The sequence below is a fragment of the Rhinopithecus bieti genome, unplaced genomic scaffold (genome assembly GCF_001698545.2).
Source record: "Rhinopithecus bieti isolate Rb0 unplaced genomic scaffold, ASM169854v2 scaffold_32012, whole genome shotgun sequence".
Taxonomy (NCBI): domain Eukaryota; kingdom Metazoa; phylum Chordata; class Mammalia; order Primates; family Cercopithecidae; genus Rhinopithecus; species Rhinopithecus bieti.
The window spans coordinates 1,004,390-1,018,007 of NW_016814432.1; the positions used below are offsets into that span (position 1 = coordinate 1,004,390).

A 13,618-nucleotide genomic window follows, 5' to 3' on the forward strand; every position below is an offset into this window, starting at 1 on the left:
CTGGGTGTCAGAACAAGACCTTGCCTCAAAACAAAACAAAAGAAAAAATAAAAAGTATTTATTTTGTTATAGCTCCAACAGTTCCCAATAAAGAACACCCTATTAGTCTTCAGGATCTCTCCTAGGCATCAACTGCAGGAGAGTTGATAAAAAGAACCCATTTAAAAAAAATGAAATGCAGAATGTTACCAGAAGATAAGCTGGAATTCTCCGATTTGTGAACACAACCCAAACTGAAGGCCACAAAAGAGGGTGAAGTAATGGGGCCGGGGAGGGGAAGAGTGTGTGTGTGTGTACATTAATCACATCACTGTGATAATATGTATGTATCTCAAAATTTCAAAAACATATACATTGTGAAATCTGCACATTACCACTAGAGGTCATTAGTGGAAGAGGATTAAGATTTCAAAAGGTGAGAACACACGGACACACAGGGGAACAATATACCCTGGGGTCCGTCAGAGGCTGGAAGGTGAGAGGTGGGAGAATCAGGAAAAATGGGTACAAAGCCTCCATGACACAAGTTTACCTGTGTAACAAGCCTGCACACGTACCCCTGAACTTAAAAGTTTAAAAATAAAATAAAAAAACTTCAAAAGCGATGCCTTTAAATAGAATACCTAACCACAACTGAGCTTTGTTGTGTTTGGGCCCCCAGGAGCCACAGCTTAGGGAGCTATAAAATTAGCAAACAGAGGAGCAGGAACACTCTTTATTTCAAAACAGCAACACGTGCAGCATTTTTTTAAGATAACAGAAGAAACTCATTATTACTACATTAAAGAATTCCGGGATTGGTGCATCCTTTAAATCCATCAATGAAAAGAGAAAAAAAAGGGACAACTGCACATTTCCTTTTTCTTCATACTTGTCAATAAAATTTCACTGTCCGATTTCCAAGAAAGATAAAAATTATTAGTCACCTGAAATAGGTTATTAATATACTGAACTATGCTTCTGTCATTTCTCATAATAATCATATTGCTAGTAAGAAGTGATATGGATGTATAAGATGTACAATGCAGCTTGACTGTTTGACTTACCAGGATATTGTCTGGCTTGATATCTGCATGTAGGATATTGCATCTTTTAAGGAGTTTCAATGCCAGGAACAACTGCTGACTATAGGATCTTACAGCTTTAATATGAAGACCAACATCTTTACCATATTTTTTTAACACCTCTCGTAAGTTCATACTTTTAGGAGAAAATAAAACACAAAAAACAAAATAGGAGTTAAAATGCAAAATGGAAATATAAAAAGGCAAAAACATTTGCAAGCGTTAAAGTACAATCAAGTGCAGAATACAAACAATAAAATACCTAAGAACGGTCCCCACATTTGATAAATTATTTTATACTGAAAGGAGAGCGTATCAAATTGTATGTATATACACATTTTCCCAATAAATTCAATTTTCTAAATAAGTAGGAAGAAAGATAGGCAAGGTAAAACTCCCATTTCGATTTCAGAATAGATTCACATTTGAAAACACAACAAAGCCATACTGTTGAAGATAAACATTCCTTGAAATATTTCATTTTAAGAGACTCTCTCTGTTGACCTATGGGCTCCATGAGAGTAGTGCCTGGTGTACAGTATAGTCAACTAATGTTTGTAGATTCATGATTCAAAAGACTAGCTGGGATTACGATGGCTCACACCTGTAACACCAACACTCTGGGAGGCCAAGGTGGGCAGATCAATTGAGGTCAGGAGTTCAAGACCAGCCGGGCCAAGATGGTGAAACCCTGTCTGTACTAAAAATACAAAAATTAGCCGGGTGTAATGGTGTGCACCTGTAATCCCAGCTATTTGGGTGGCTGAGGCATGAGAATCACTTGAACTCGGGAGGCGGAGGTTGCAGTGAGCCAAGACTGCACCACTGTACTCCAGGCTGAGCAACGGAGTGAGACTGTCTCAACAACAACAACAACAACAAAGACCAGCTGTTAACCAAAAGTTAAACAACAAAACCAGAGCTGTGTGGATAAAATAAATCAAATACCCAGAAAATCTGTCACAGTATTTATCCAAAATGAGATGGTAAAGATGAAGAAGTTAACTTTTCAATGTAATGCATAGGTTTTGACATTGTACCTGAGAGGCTCGAATACAAGACAAAGATGCTGTTTGTGATAGAAGTGCCTGAAGAGTCGCAGACAATGAAATTTGTCATCAGGATCAGCATCATTAAGTTTTTTCAAGAACTCTAGTTCTTTTAAACCAGTCTTTTGCCTAAAATAAAAGAAACAAAAAACTTGGGTTAAAATTGAATATATATAGAATTTAGGAGCACTACATAATATATTTGCTAGCCCCAGTCTGATGATCAGGTGATGTGTGGGAGGAGTCTGTATTTTTAAGTACTAATAAATCTACTGAGAAATGATGTCTCTATATATCATTCACATAATACTTTGTATTTAGTCAACTATCATTATCATAATTTCCAAAATAATCAATGCACAAAACAGAAACATTGAGGAACAAACCCATCTTTATTTTGATTTTTAAAAAATTTTGATTTTGCCTGAAGGAATATCAATATTGTATATTTTATCTCAAAACAGGCCAGGCACAGTGGCTCATGCCTGTAATCCCAGCACTTTGGGAGGCGGAGGTGGGTGGATCACTTGAGGTCAGTTCAAGATCAGCCTGGTCAACATGGCAAAACCCTGTCTCTACCAAAAATACAAAAATTAGCCAAGGGTGGTGGCGGGCGCCTATAATCCCAGCTACTTGGGAGGCTGAGACAGGAGAAGTGCTTGAATCTGGGAGATGGAGGGTTTGCAGTTGAGCTGAGATCGCACCATTGCACGCCAGCCTGGGCAACAAGAGCAAAACTCCATCTCAAAAAAATAAATAAAAAAAACCCCACATCTTGACATTATTTTTAACAAAAATGAAACCACACTGCACACTTGGTTGTCTTGGTTCCTTTAAGAATGCAGTAATCGGCCGGGTGCAGAGACTCATGCCTGTGATCTCAGCACTTTGGGAGGCCGAGGCAGGTGGAGCACTTGAGGTCATGAACTCAAGACCAGCCTGGCCAATGTGGCGAAACCCTGTCTCTACTAAAAATATAAAAATTAGCTGGGCATGGTGGCAGGTACCTGTAATCCCAGCTACTCGGGAGGCTAAGGAAGGAAAATCCCTTGAACCCAGGAGGCAGAGGTTGCAGTGAGCCGAGATCATGGCACTGCACTCCAGCCTGGGTGACAGAGCAAAACCCCGTTTCAAAAAAAAAAAAAAACCAAAACAGAACGTAGTAATGGACGCCTTATCAAATTTTAACACTTGGTTATCTAAGGAAATTCTTGTTACAATTTGTCAACAAGCTACATTTTAAGGTGAGCAGCTAAATACAGAAGTTGGGGCTTCCCATCAAAACAAGGCCCTTTCTAAGCCTAGGGCAACCTAAACTTAACACTTATTTTAACATTTCAAAACATTAAGTTCATTTTAATACCAGCTCAGTGTGTGGAATTAAAACATACAGGTATGGCAATTAACTATTCTATTGAAGGAAAACAGGAACAAATTAAAAAAAGACAGTTTCTCATCACTCGGATAAATTTTCACTTTTTTGCAGGTCACCTTAGTGACAGCTAATCAGTATGATCTTTTCCTTTCTCTACTCGTCTTAAAATAAAGCAAAGGATGGCATAAGACAGGCAATAGAGAGGAGTTTAAGTTGTTATCGGTGCATATAGTAGGTACTACAATGCACTGACATGAATTAAAAATAATGTCTATTGTTCTAGTACATATAACATATGGCTATAATTTTAAAATCCAGTCAAAACCAACTGTTTCCATTATTTTATAATTGCAATACTTGTTTTACACATTGTATCATGTATCACTTTAAAAAAATAGTTTGAAAACATGTTCATCTGTAATATCTGTACTGTTAAAGGTTTCCTCCCACGTCTTCTGAACTTACATGAGCTCATTGTTTCTGATGATCTTTACAGCCACTTCTTGGTTGGCTCTTGCATTATCTCTGGCTCGTACAACATTACTGAATACACCTTGCCCAGTGTAGCCATACACATTGTAACGCTTATCTAGGACTTCACCTATGTTCACACCTAAAAAAGCAAATTAAAAAATTAGAATTCTGACTATTAAATAGAATCAGAAAGGAGGAAACACAGTGCAGTCACTTAAAATTGTGTTAAATCTCTACTATTTGGTTTCCTAGACACAATGAAGAAGCAAAGCCATGCCTCCACGGATCACTCTATCAGAGTGTGGTTAGACGCTGCATGCCCGCTTCAGGTCACCAGAAGAGTTCCTGTTGTTCTATCAACTGCTGATGAGTTTAACACTGAGTAAGTTTTTCTAATTGTAGTCCTGCATGACAAATACTGCAAGACTGGCATCCAAAGTTTTCTGTTTGTTGTTTTTCTTGGTTTCAGATCAAGACGAGTAAGTGACGTACCCCTTCCTTCTGGAAGACTATCTCATGGCTGAAAATAACTTTGACTAGATTTAGGTTGTACATCAAGACTTTACCTCACCTCCATTTGTGATGCTTCTGGGCTGCTTACAGAATACACATCAGTTCATGCAGCTGTTGGATGTGCTACACTTTTTAAGGATGGCACTGTGATGTGATTTTTCAGAATTCTCCAATAATCTGTGATTGCATCAAGCAGCATGCTTTTTTGCAAGGTGTTACAATGAACTCTAAAGTTAATATAAAATGTGAACTTACGATAATAGCCTTCTGCATCGGTCCAGTTATCTCTGAGGTTGGGATTCTCTTTGAAATCTTTTCCGATGCCAGCGGCCCGAAGACGAGCACTCTGAAATTAAAGAGGCAACATGAACAGTTTACCTACTTGTCAGACATTTAAAGCACTTCCTTTAAACACAAAAGGGTAACACCAGATATAATTTAATAAAAACATTTTATTCCAAATTAAATAAACTCTTACTATCACTTATGTAAATCCAACATAGCTGAAACATGAGACCAAAGTATCTTGATTCAAAATAACACTCAAAAAAAAAAAAAAAAGCCTGGTGTAGTGGCTTGTGTTTGTAGTCCCAGCTACTTGGTAGGCTGAGACAGGAAGATCACTTGAGCGCAGGAATTCAAGGCTGCAGTGAGCCATGATCTCACTAATTACTGTACTCTGCACTTTAGTCTGGGACAGAGTGAGACCCTATCTCAAAACAAAAGAGAAAAAAAAGAAAATTCAAAACCAGATACAATTTTCTATAGCTGCTATATCATTTGTGTTCTTCCCATACATGGATGAAATGTAGTAAGTCACTGGCTGCACAGTTGACACTATGTGGAAAATTGAAAAATAAGAATATGTGGTACTTCTGATGATTCTTTACTGCACCTTACTCTGCGTGATGCCCAGAAGATCCTTCAATATCAACCAAGCAAATGAGTACTGACACCAAAATTGAGTCAATACTCATTTCATTCTCTCCTAATTCATCTATATGTTGGTGCTCCTGTTGCTCTGTGTGTGTGTATACACACATATACATGACTATTAATCTTACCACATTTTTATTTTCCCTGTTATGTTTATCTTCTCTGCCTCCTCTTATGAAGGCCTCTTATTTCTCAGGTCCTTTGAAATTTATATTGAAAATGTCCCCAAGTTTGACCACATTTATAGTTTAAGACTTTCCCAACATAATGCATTGATAAAAATTTAAGAAAAAAATGGCAAAATCACCAAAATTTCTTAATCTACTCCTTATAACATTTCCAATTCTTCAATAAATTCTATTAAACCCCAAATCTTTAAGTTCTCAATTACCTGTTAATACAATATAGAGGCCCCAAAGTAGAGTCTATTCTAATAAAGACCTAGAAAATATTGGTATCTCCTTATCTCACCTAACTACCCTATGTATGTGTATGTATTTAAATACACAATACTGTACAAATAACTACGTTTATCATTTGGTGTTTGACTTTTATAAAGCTCTCAAATTGTTCTGCCATACCTGTCTTAAAATTTGACATTAATTTTAGATTTATAAGATGCAAAACTAGTAGAGTTTTCAGACACCTTTCACCCACACTGCTCAAAATATGTATTACATTTGTTTTATCCTTCTTTCTCTGTATGTATATACACACCCATATATTTATTGTATTTTTTTCTGTTTAACAGTTGATTTAAAATTACTTACATCAAAATACGCAGCAAACATATCATCAGATTCTGTAAACATATCAGGTGCCAACAACTTCTTCTGAGATGAACCTTAAAGGAAATTAGCATTAATGTTTAAAAAGTGAAGAGACGATTTAAAACACAAAATAAAATAAATGAATGGAGAGTCATTAATAGTAATTCAAACTTTTTTGCCCTCTTGCACATCAGTTTCCCAATAGTATTCAATTTAGGATCACTTTATTAACATTTAAGATACATAAAGATATTCACTTTTTAGCAACAGAGTGCATTTCAGAAAGTTGAAAGACTGGCCGGGCACGGTGGCTCATGCCTGTAATCCCAGCACTTTGGGAGGTCGAGGTGGGTGGAACACCTGAGGCCAGGAGTTTGAGACCAGCCTGGCCAACAAGGCGAAACCCCATCTTTACTAAAAATACAAAAATTAGTTAGGCATGGTGGCAGGTGCCTGTAATCCCAGCTACTTGGGAGGCTGAGGCAGGAGAATTGCTTGAACCCGGGAGAAGGAGGTTGTGGTGAGCTGAGATCGCACCACTGCACTCCAGCCTAGGTGACAGAATTAGACTCTGCTCAAAAAAAAAAAAAAAAAGTCGAAAGACCTAATGTTAACTTTTACTATTCTTAGTTTAAATGAATAAGCTAATAGCTAAGCAATGACTTTATATTAAAATAAAAGCTCACCTTTAAAAAATGTTATTCATTTGCACCTTAAATCCCAAAAGGTTAATATTTCCACTATAGATCTAAATCTCTATGTATCTCTCCCTTAAAAAGTCCAACAATCCCATACAAAACTTGGCTAAAAAATAAAAGGAGTTTCTAGAAAAAAAAATCCAGTAGCTTTAACCTAATGAACGCATGCTCATTATCACTTACATTAAGGAAAATGCAAATTAAAACTACAATGAGGTATCATTTTCTGACCTCTGATACTACTAGCTAAACATCCAAAAGTACAACATTCTGTTAACAAGGCTCTGGATAAACAAGCACTCAGAAAGATGGCAAAATGGTATAACCCTTATAAAAGAGTGAAATTTGGTAATATATAGCAAAATTATATATTTACTCCCTCTTCTGACCCAGCAATTCCACTTCTAGGGAACTATCCTAAAACACAGTGGCCAAGAATTAGAGAATGACTTAATGCACAATGCCATTATAATCAGTACCCAATGAATAGCCAAAAACTGGACACAACTCAAATATCATTAGAAGTCTGACTGAATAAACTATGGCATAGCCTATAAAAAGGAGTGAGGAAAAGCATACTGATCTAAAGTATGTGTAGTTTGGTTTTGTGTGTATAGGAAGAATACAACATACACACATACATGCAATAATGAAAGACAAATGTATTATTAAGAAAAAAAAGATGATTCCTAAAAATCAAAAGCAAATGAAAATAAACCTGAACATGTCAAATTTGTGGCATATCATACAGAGATTTCAAATGATTTTAAAAGACAGAGAATTGTGCCTATACACCTTAGAATGTATTCTAAAAACAAAAAGAACCACTGAAATTTTAAGCCACAGTTAGTACATTTAGTAACGATAATCGTACTGATGTCTTATGTTTCAAGATAACCTATCAGTAACCATGTTAAGAACTAGATTTTTCACTGTAATAAGACAGAAATATAAAATTTAAATTAATAAGCCCCTATAATCTCAATTTTAAATCGGCAGTCTCTGTGTAAACTCCTCCTTTCCAGAAGAGTATCTACTTCCTAACTTTGTCCAGTGAAAAGGCCCAGAAATAACAGACACTAGTAAGTGTCTTGTGATGTCTAAATGGCATTTCCTATTAAATGGAACCAGGGATCCTTGGAGAAATAGCTGATTCTGCTCTGGGCAAGACATGCACAAGATAAACCTGTGGCATCTTGCTGGAACGGGAGTCGGTAAACTATATACAGACTGTGGATGAAATCTAGCTGGCTGCTTCTTTCTGTATGGCCTATTTTTACATTTGTAAGTGTTCAGGAGGGGAAAACAGAATACTTTGTGGCAAGTGAAAATTAGATGAAATTCAAATTTCAGTTTCAAAGTTTTTTCTGGAACACAGCTATGCCCATTCATCAATGTATTGTCTGTGGCAGGTTCTGCCCTCCAACAAGTTCACTATATGGAACTATAGAGGAAAAGGCCAATACAATTACTAAAGGCTCAATATTTACTACCTAACCTCTTAGACAAAAAGTTTGCTGGTCCCTGTTCTAGAAAGTAAGAAAGCTATATTCAACACTAAAGGGCTAGGCCAAAAGGACACGAGAAATCAACTGAAAAAGGGCTGCTTTCCCCAATCCAGTTAGACCAATCTGAGCTTCAGAAAGAAAAAATAACAGCATCAGATAGAAACACATCAAGCACATGATGACACCAAACGATGAACACCTAACACAGCCGTCAAAATCTCATTAGCTATTGCTGGAGGTTGCTAGGGCACCAACTCTATTCTAAAAACTGGTAAATAAAGTAAACAATTAACATGTATTTACCCTGCCTTTCCTGTACAAACTATCTTTTGGGGTAACCAAAAGTGGAAACTTCTTTTATTTAATGTTTTTAAATATTGATGTTCTTAACTGATAGAGATACAGACAAGTACTTACAGGGGGAATAAAATCATAATTGGATTTACTTTAAAATAGCAAGCAAAACAAAAGGTAATGAACATGTGGGAGTTCAGTATACTATTTGGGATATGTGAACTAATAAAAACACATTTATAGAGAACATTTGTAGGGACATATTTAATATTATATTACTGCAATACTGAGCAGAAGCAACATGTCTAATTCCTTTTACTTTTCCCAATCCCACCCCAAACAAGGTCCCTTATTATAAAGTTATAGAGCTAAAAATTCAGAGAAGAGCATCGCCAGGACAAAACTCTATCTTACCATTATTCTGTTCAACTGTCATTAGATTATGCTTGGCTTTCACTGAGGCCTCAAATGTATCCACATTTTCCCGTTCATACTCTTTAACATCAGCAGCTACGCGCTCCAGAATGTCATCTGGAGATGGTGATCGTGTTCTCGTACTGCTCTGGGGGCTGCTTGGTTCAGATGGCACAGACATATTGCTATCTTCTGCAAGGTATTTATATTTCTGTAATAACAATACAGAAAATAATACTTCCATAAAATCGGATGCTATCCAAATACATTAATTGCTAAGAGTTGCTGCAGTGAAAAGTTGAGAATGTATCAAATAATGTAACAAACCAAAAAGTATTTACACCTTGGGGTTCAATCAAATCCACAATCCCTTATGTAATTTCTAAATTCACAAAAATCTGAAAAGTTTTCTTTGGTGCACATTCATCAGGTGGCAACACTTCACCTTATCAGATGAGACACCATTTATTGTCTTATTTTCTCCCCAGTGTTACTATTATAGGATGCCTCACTGTAGAAATACTAATGTGTTTATGGGGTCTGCTGCAGACCCCACTGATGGCACAAAATAGATGCACCATAACACCTTTCTAAAACTCAAAATGTCTGAGTTCTGAAGCACATATGCCCCCAAGGGTTGGAGGTAAGGGGTTGTGGACCTGAGCAAGAACAAAAAAAGATTCATCCACATCTTCAGGGATATGAGTTTATTAACTACAATTTTACCAGTGTCCCAGAAAAGTAAGCTTCCTCCGGAATTAGTTTTGCCCTACTTCCTTTCTGGTGATGCAAGTTCTGTCCTTCACTCCAGCGTGGCACACTATTACCTGATTTACAGTTTGCTATGTGTGTTTAGTACGCTGCCACAGCTGTTTTCTCCTTTTCTCTTCTGAGGAAGAGCTGACAACCTTCCAAGTCAGCAAACTTTATAATTAAATGACTATATCAAGATCTTTGTACACCATTCTTTACCCACCCAATCTTCTTCATCATCTGGCTCTAGTCTTAAAATTATTTTTCAAATGTTTCATTTAAACTACCAGATTCACATTACAAAACTTGCCATTACTAGATATTAAAATATTTACTTTATTCATAGTAACATGCATAATTTTTTGTTAAATAAAATTCCTCCAGTTTATTCTATACTCATACATGTTCATTAGCTTAAAAAGAAAGCAAACCTCAAATTCTTATTTATTACAGAAGAGGTTTATATCAGAATTCTATGTATAAACAACCAGAATTCTACGTATAACCAACAAAGAGCAACCATCTCAGTTTTAGTAACTAAAAAAATGATCATTTTTTCAAATCTCACGAAGATAATTTTATACATACTCTCCTTTTCTAAGGACCTGTTAAACTGTTATTAATGTTACTTTTTTGTTAAAGCAAAAAAATCTTTATTTTACAACAACGATTATTTTTCATTAAAATCACATACCTGAACAATTGCCTGCCTTTGTATTCTTCTCTGTTCTATCAGGGCTTCTTCGTCTTCCTCCTCTACATCAAAGTCTTCAAGGCTTAAAGAAAAATTCAAACACCCTTAGCGATTCTAAAACCATACCCCTTCTGCATTCTCAAGACAGGAGAATGTAGCTATCAGTAAGTCGGAGCAAAAGTCTTAAGTCATGTTACCCGTATTTCCAAACCATCCCCGTTAACTGCCTGGTTTGGAATGCAGGGAAGTAACCTAGAAACCATCCCCGTTAACTGCCTGGTTTGGAATGCAGGGAAGTAACCTAGCTTTGTCTCCGTTTTCTTCTCATCTATTTCATGGCACCGAAATCGGGAATACCTCCAGCTTCACAAAAGTGACCACTAGTTTTTCCACGACCTTAGTGAAGTCACTTTACCTCTCTAGCCAGAGTTTTCTCACAGCAAGGGTAAGATAAGTAAATTGCTACCTTTTCTGGATGTCAGAACTGCCTGAAAGCTCAAGAAAGCTACAGCCGTATTTCTCTATCAAAAATGCACATGCAAATATTTGCAAATAATCTTAAGGGGAATGTGGCTCTACTCCGAAACATTACTCTCAACCCTCCGCACCTATCCCTCAAACACCAGCCTCCACAATCTTTACGATCCTTCCCAGTGCAATGTTTTCAATGATCCTACTTGCTGAATGTTTGCTGCAGAATAGGCAAACTACACTCTGATTATATCAGAAACTATGTAGAATGCCCTTCCCCAGTCCAACTTTCTTAATCACCTGGTTTTAGTCAGGGGTTTTCATCCTTAGCATGATTTATTTTCGGATATGGATAGGTGTGTGTGTCTGTGTGTCGGGGGCGGTTATCCTGTGCATTGTAGAACGCAGTATCCCTGGCCTCTAGCCAACAATCGCAACAAGAAATGTCCTCAGACATGTCCCCAGGGAGGCAAATAACCTCCTGTTGAGAATGGCTCTAGATTTGTCCCATTTATGAGTTTTGAGATATTCCACTTAGACAATCAGGTTTGCATTTTATTTATTTTTGTTTTTTGAGACAGGGTCTCACTCTTTTTGCTCAGGCTGCAGTGCAGTGGTATAATCACAGCTCATTGCAACCTCCTCCCCCCAGGGTCAAGCGATCCTTCCACCTCAGCCTCCTGACCACAGGCGTGTACCACCAGGCCTGGCTAATTTTTTAATTTTTTGTAGAGACAGGGAAAAATGTCCCCACAATTGTAACAGACACTTGAAATGCTTCTACATTTTCACACTGTAACAAGGACACCCACCACAAAATAGCCTCAATTGCAAAGTATGTATCATTTAACGCAAACTCAAAGGTCTAAACTTTGGCCAGGCGCGGTGGCTCCCACCTGTAACCCCAGTACTCTGGGAGGCCAAGGCGGGCAGATCACGAGGTCAGGAGATCGAGACCTTCCTGGTTAACAGGGTGAAACCTCATCTCTATTAAAAATACAAAAAATTAGCTGGGCTTGGTGGTGGGCGCCTGTAGTCCCAGCTACTGGGGAGGCTGAGGCAGGAGAATGGTGTGAACCCGGGAGGCGGAGCTTGCAGCAAGTGAAGAGCACACCACTGTACTCCAACCTGGGTGACAGAGAGAGACATTGTCTCAAAAAAAAATAAATAAAATAAACTATTACAGAAAATTCCTCCCAAAATCTGGTAACTCTGGCTCTGCATTTTATTAGTGTTCATAATAAAAACAAAGGGTAGGTTCACAATAAAATGAAGGCCCAATATGCACTCCAGCCAAAGCTGAAACACCTGAATTCAGAAAACCACTTACTAACTCTGATACAACCTACACACTATTCACAAAAGACTAACTTTTAAATTCAGAGCCAAATTAATGGAGCCACTTATAATAATATTTAGGTGGAAATTAACAATTTCCAGGCCAAATAAGACTTCTCTAAACTGGAAAAACAAAGTTATGGGAAAGTTCTCTTCTTACTTATCATCAGATGAAGATTCCTGCTCAACTTTCATTCCTTCAGAAAGACTTCCTTTAAATTTATCTTCCTTTACTTTGCTTCTGCTCCTTCGTCTACGACCACCCCGTGATCGAGACCGCCTTCTCAAGCGTGATCTGCTCCTCCGACCTCTGTCCCTATTTAAAGGAGAAGAAAAGACAGGTATACATTTTTTTTAAATGTCAAAGTGGGAAAAGGCATGCATGTGTGGGCACAGGGGATATATTGAAATTCTACTTTCTACTCAGTTTTGCTGTAAACCTAACACTCTTCTAAAATATAGTCTATTTTTTAAACAGGTCGTTTGAAAATTTTAAGAAAAAGAACAGAACATCAGAAAGACTGAGATAATCAGCTTAGCTGAAGATAACTAAAACATAACCATTCCTTGTCAAATTCTGAACTAAGAAATTATTCCCATGGATATGAACTTGAACTTAAATGTAAGCTCTATGGGGATAAATACCTACTGTTTCTTTGTATTCTTATAGCATCAATGTTGTGTACACAAGCACTGGAGTGAAGGGAGAGACTGAAAAGGGGCAAAAGGGAACTTGGAGTGACGAAAACGTTCTCTAACTTGAGTGTGACTTATGTGTCTGTCAAAATACACACAACTTTACACTAAAAAGCATTTTACTTTATGTAAGTTATATGTATGTTTCAATGAGCTCAACTTAAAGAAATCTTACTAAAATGAGAGCAAACAAGTACTTACAAAAAAAAAAAAACCAACAAAACTGGGGGCCAGGTGCGGTGGTGCACATATATAATCTCAGCACTCTGGGAGGCCAAGACAGGCAGGGAGCTCGGGAGTTTGAGACCAGCCTGGGCAACATGGCGAAACCCCATCTCCACAAAACATACAAAAAAATCAGCTGGGTGTGGTGGCACATGCCTATACTCTCAGCTTCTTGGGAGGATTCCTTGAGCCCAGAAGGTTGAGGCTGCAGTGAGTCGTGACTGTACCACTGCACTCCAGCCTGGGCAACAGAGCAAGATCCTATCTCAAGAAAGAAAAGAAAAGAGAAGGAAGAGGGGAGAGGGGAGAGGGGAGAGGGCAGAGGGGAGAGAGAAAAGGAAAGAAG

The 13,618-nt window shown here is 37.6% G+C and overlaps 1 protein-coding gene across 7 annotated transcripts in view; it reads right to left on the reverse strand.

Annotated features, from left to right (window-relative positions):
• The window catches only part of PRP4K (pre-mRNA processing factor kinase PRP4K), a 43,805-nt gene that overhangs the window by 11,537 nt on the left and 18,650 nt on the right, over positions 1 to 13,618 (reverse strand). For all 7 annotated transcript variants that reach the window (XR_001881169.1, XR_001881168.1, XR_001881170.1 and 4 more), the window contains exons 4-11: positions 12,512 to 12,667; positions 10,543 to 10,624; positions 9,096 to 9,306; positions 6,182 to 6,255; positions 4,731 to 4,821; positions 3,954 to 4,101; positions 2,105 to 2,242; positions 1,047 to 1,200 (exon numbers count right to left, since the gene is read on the reverse strand). Coding sequence is in view for 2 of the 7 variants with exons in the window: in XM_017850306.1 (XP_017705795.1) it covers positions 1,047 to 1,200; positions 2,105 to 2,242; positions 3,954 to 4,101; positions 4,731 to 4,821; positions 6,182 to 6,255; positions 9,096 to 9,306; positions 10,543 to 10,624; positions 12,512 to 12,667 (1,054 nt within the window). In the remaining 5 variants the exon portion in view is untranslated. The remainder of the gene's footprint in view (positions 1 to 1,046; positions 1,201 to 2,104; positions 2,243 to 3,953; positions 4,102 to 4,730; positions 4,822 to 6,181; positions 6,256 to 9,095; positions 9,307 to 10,542; positions 10,625 to 12,511; positions 12,668 to 13,618) is intronic.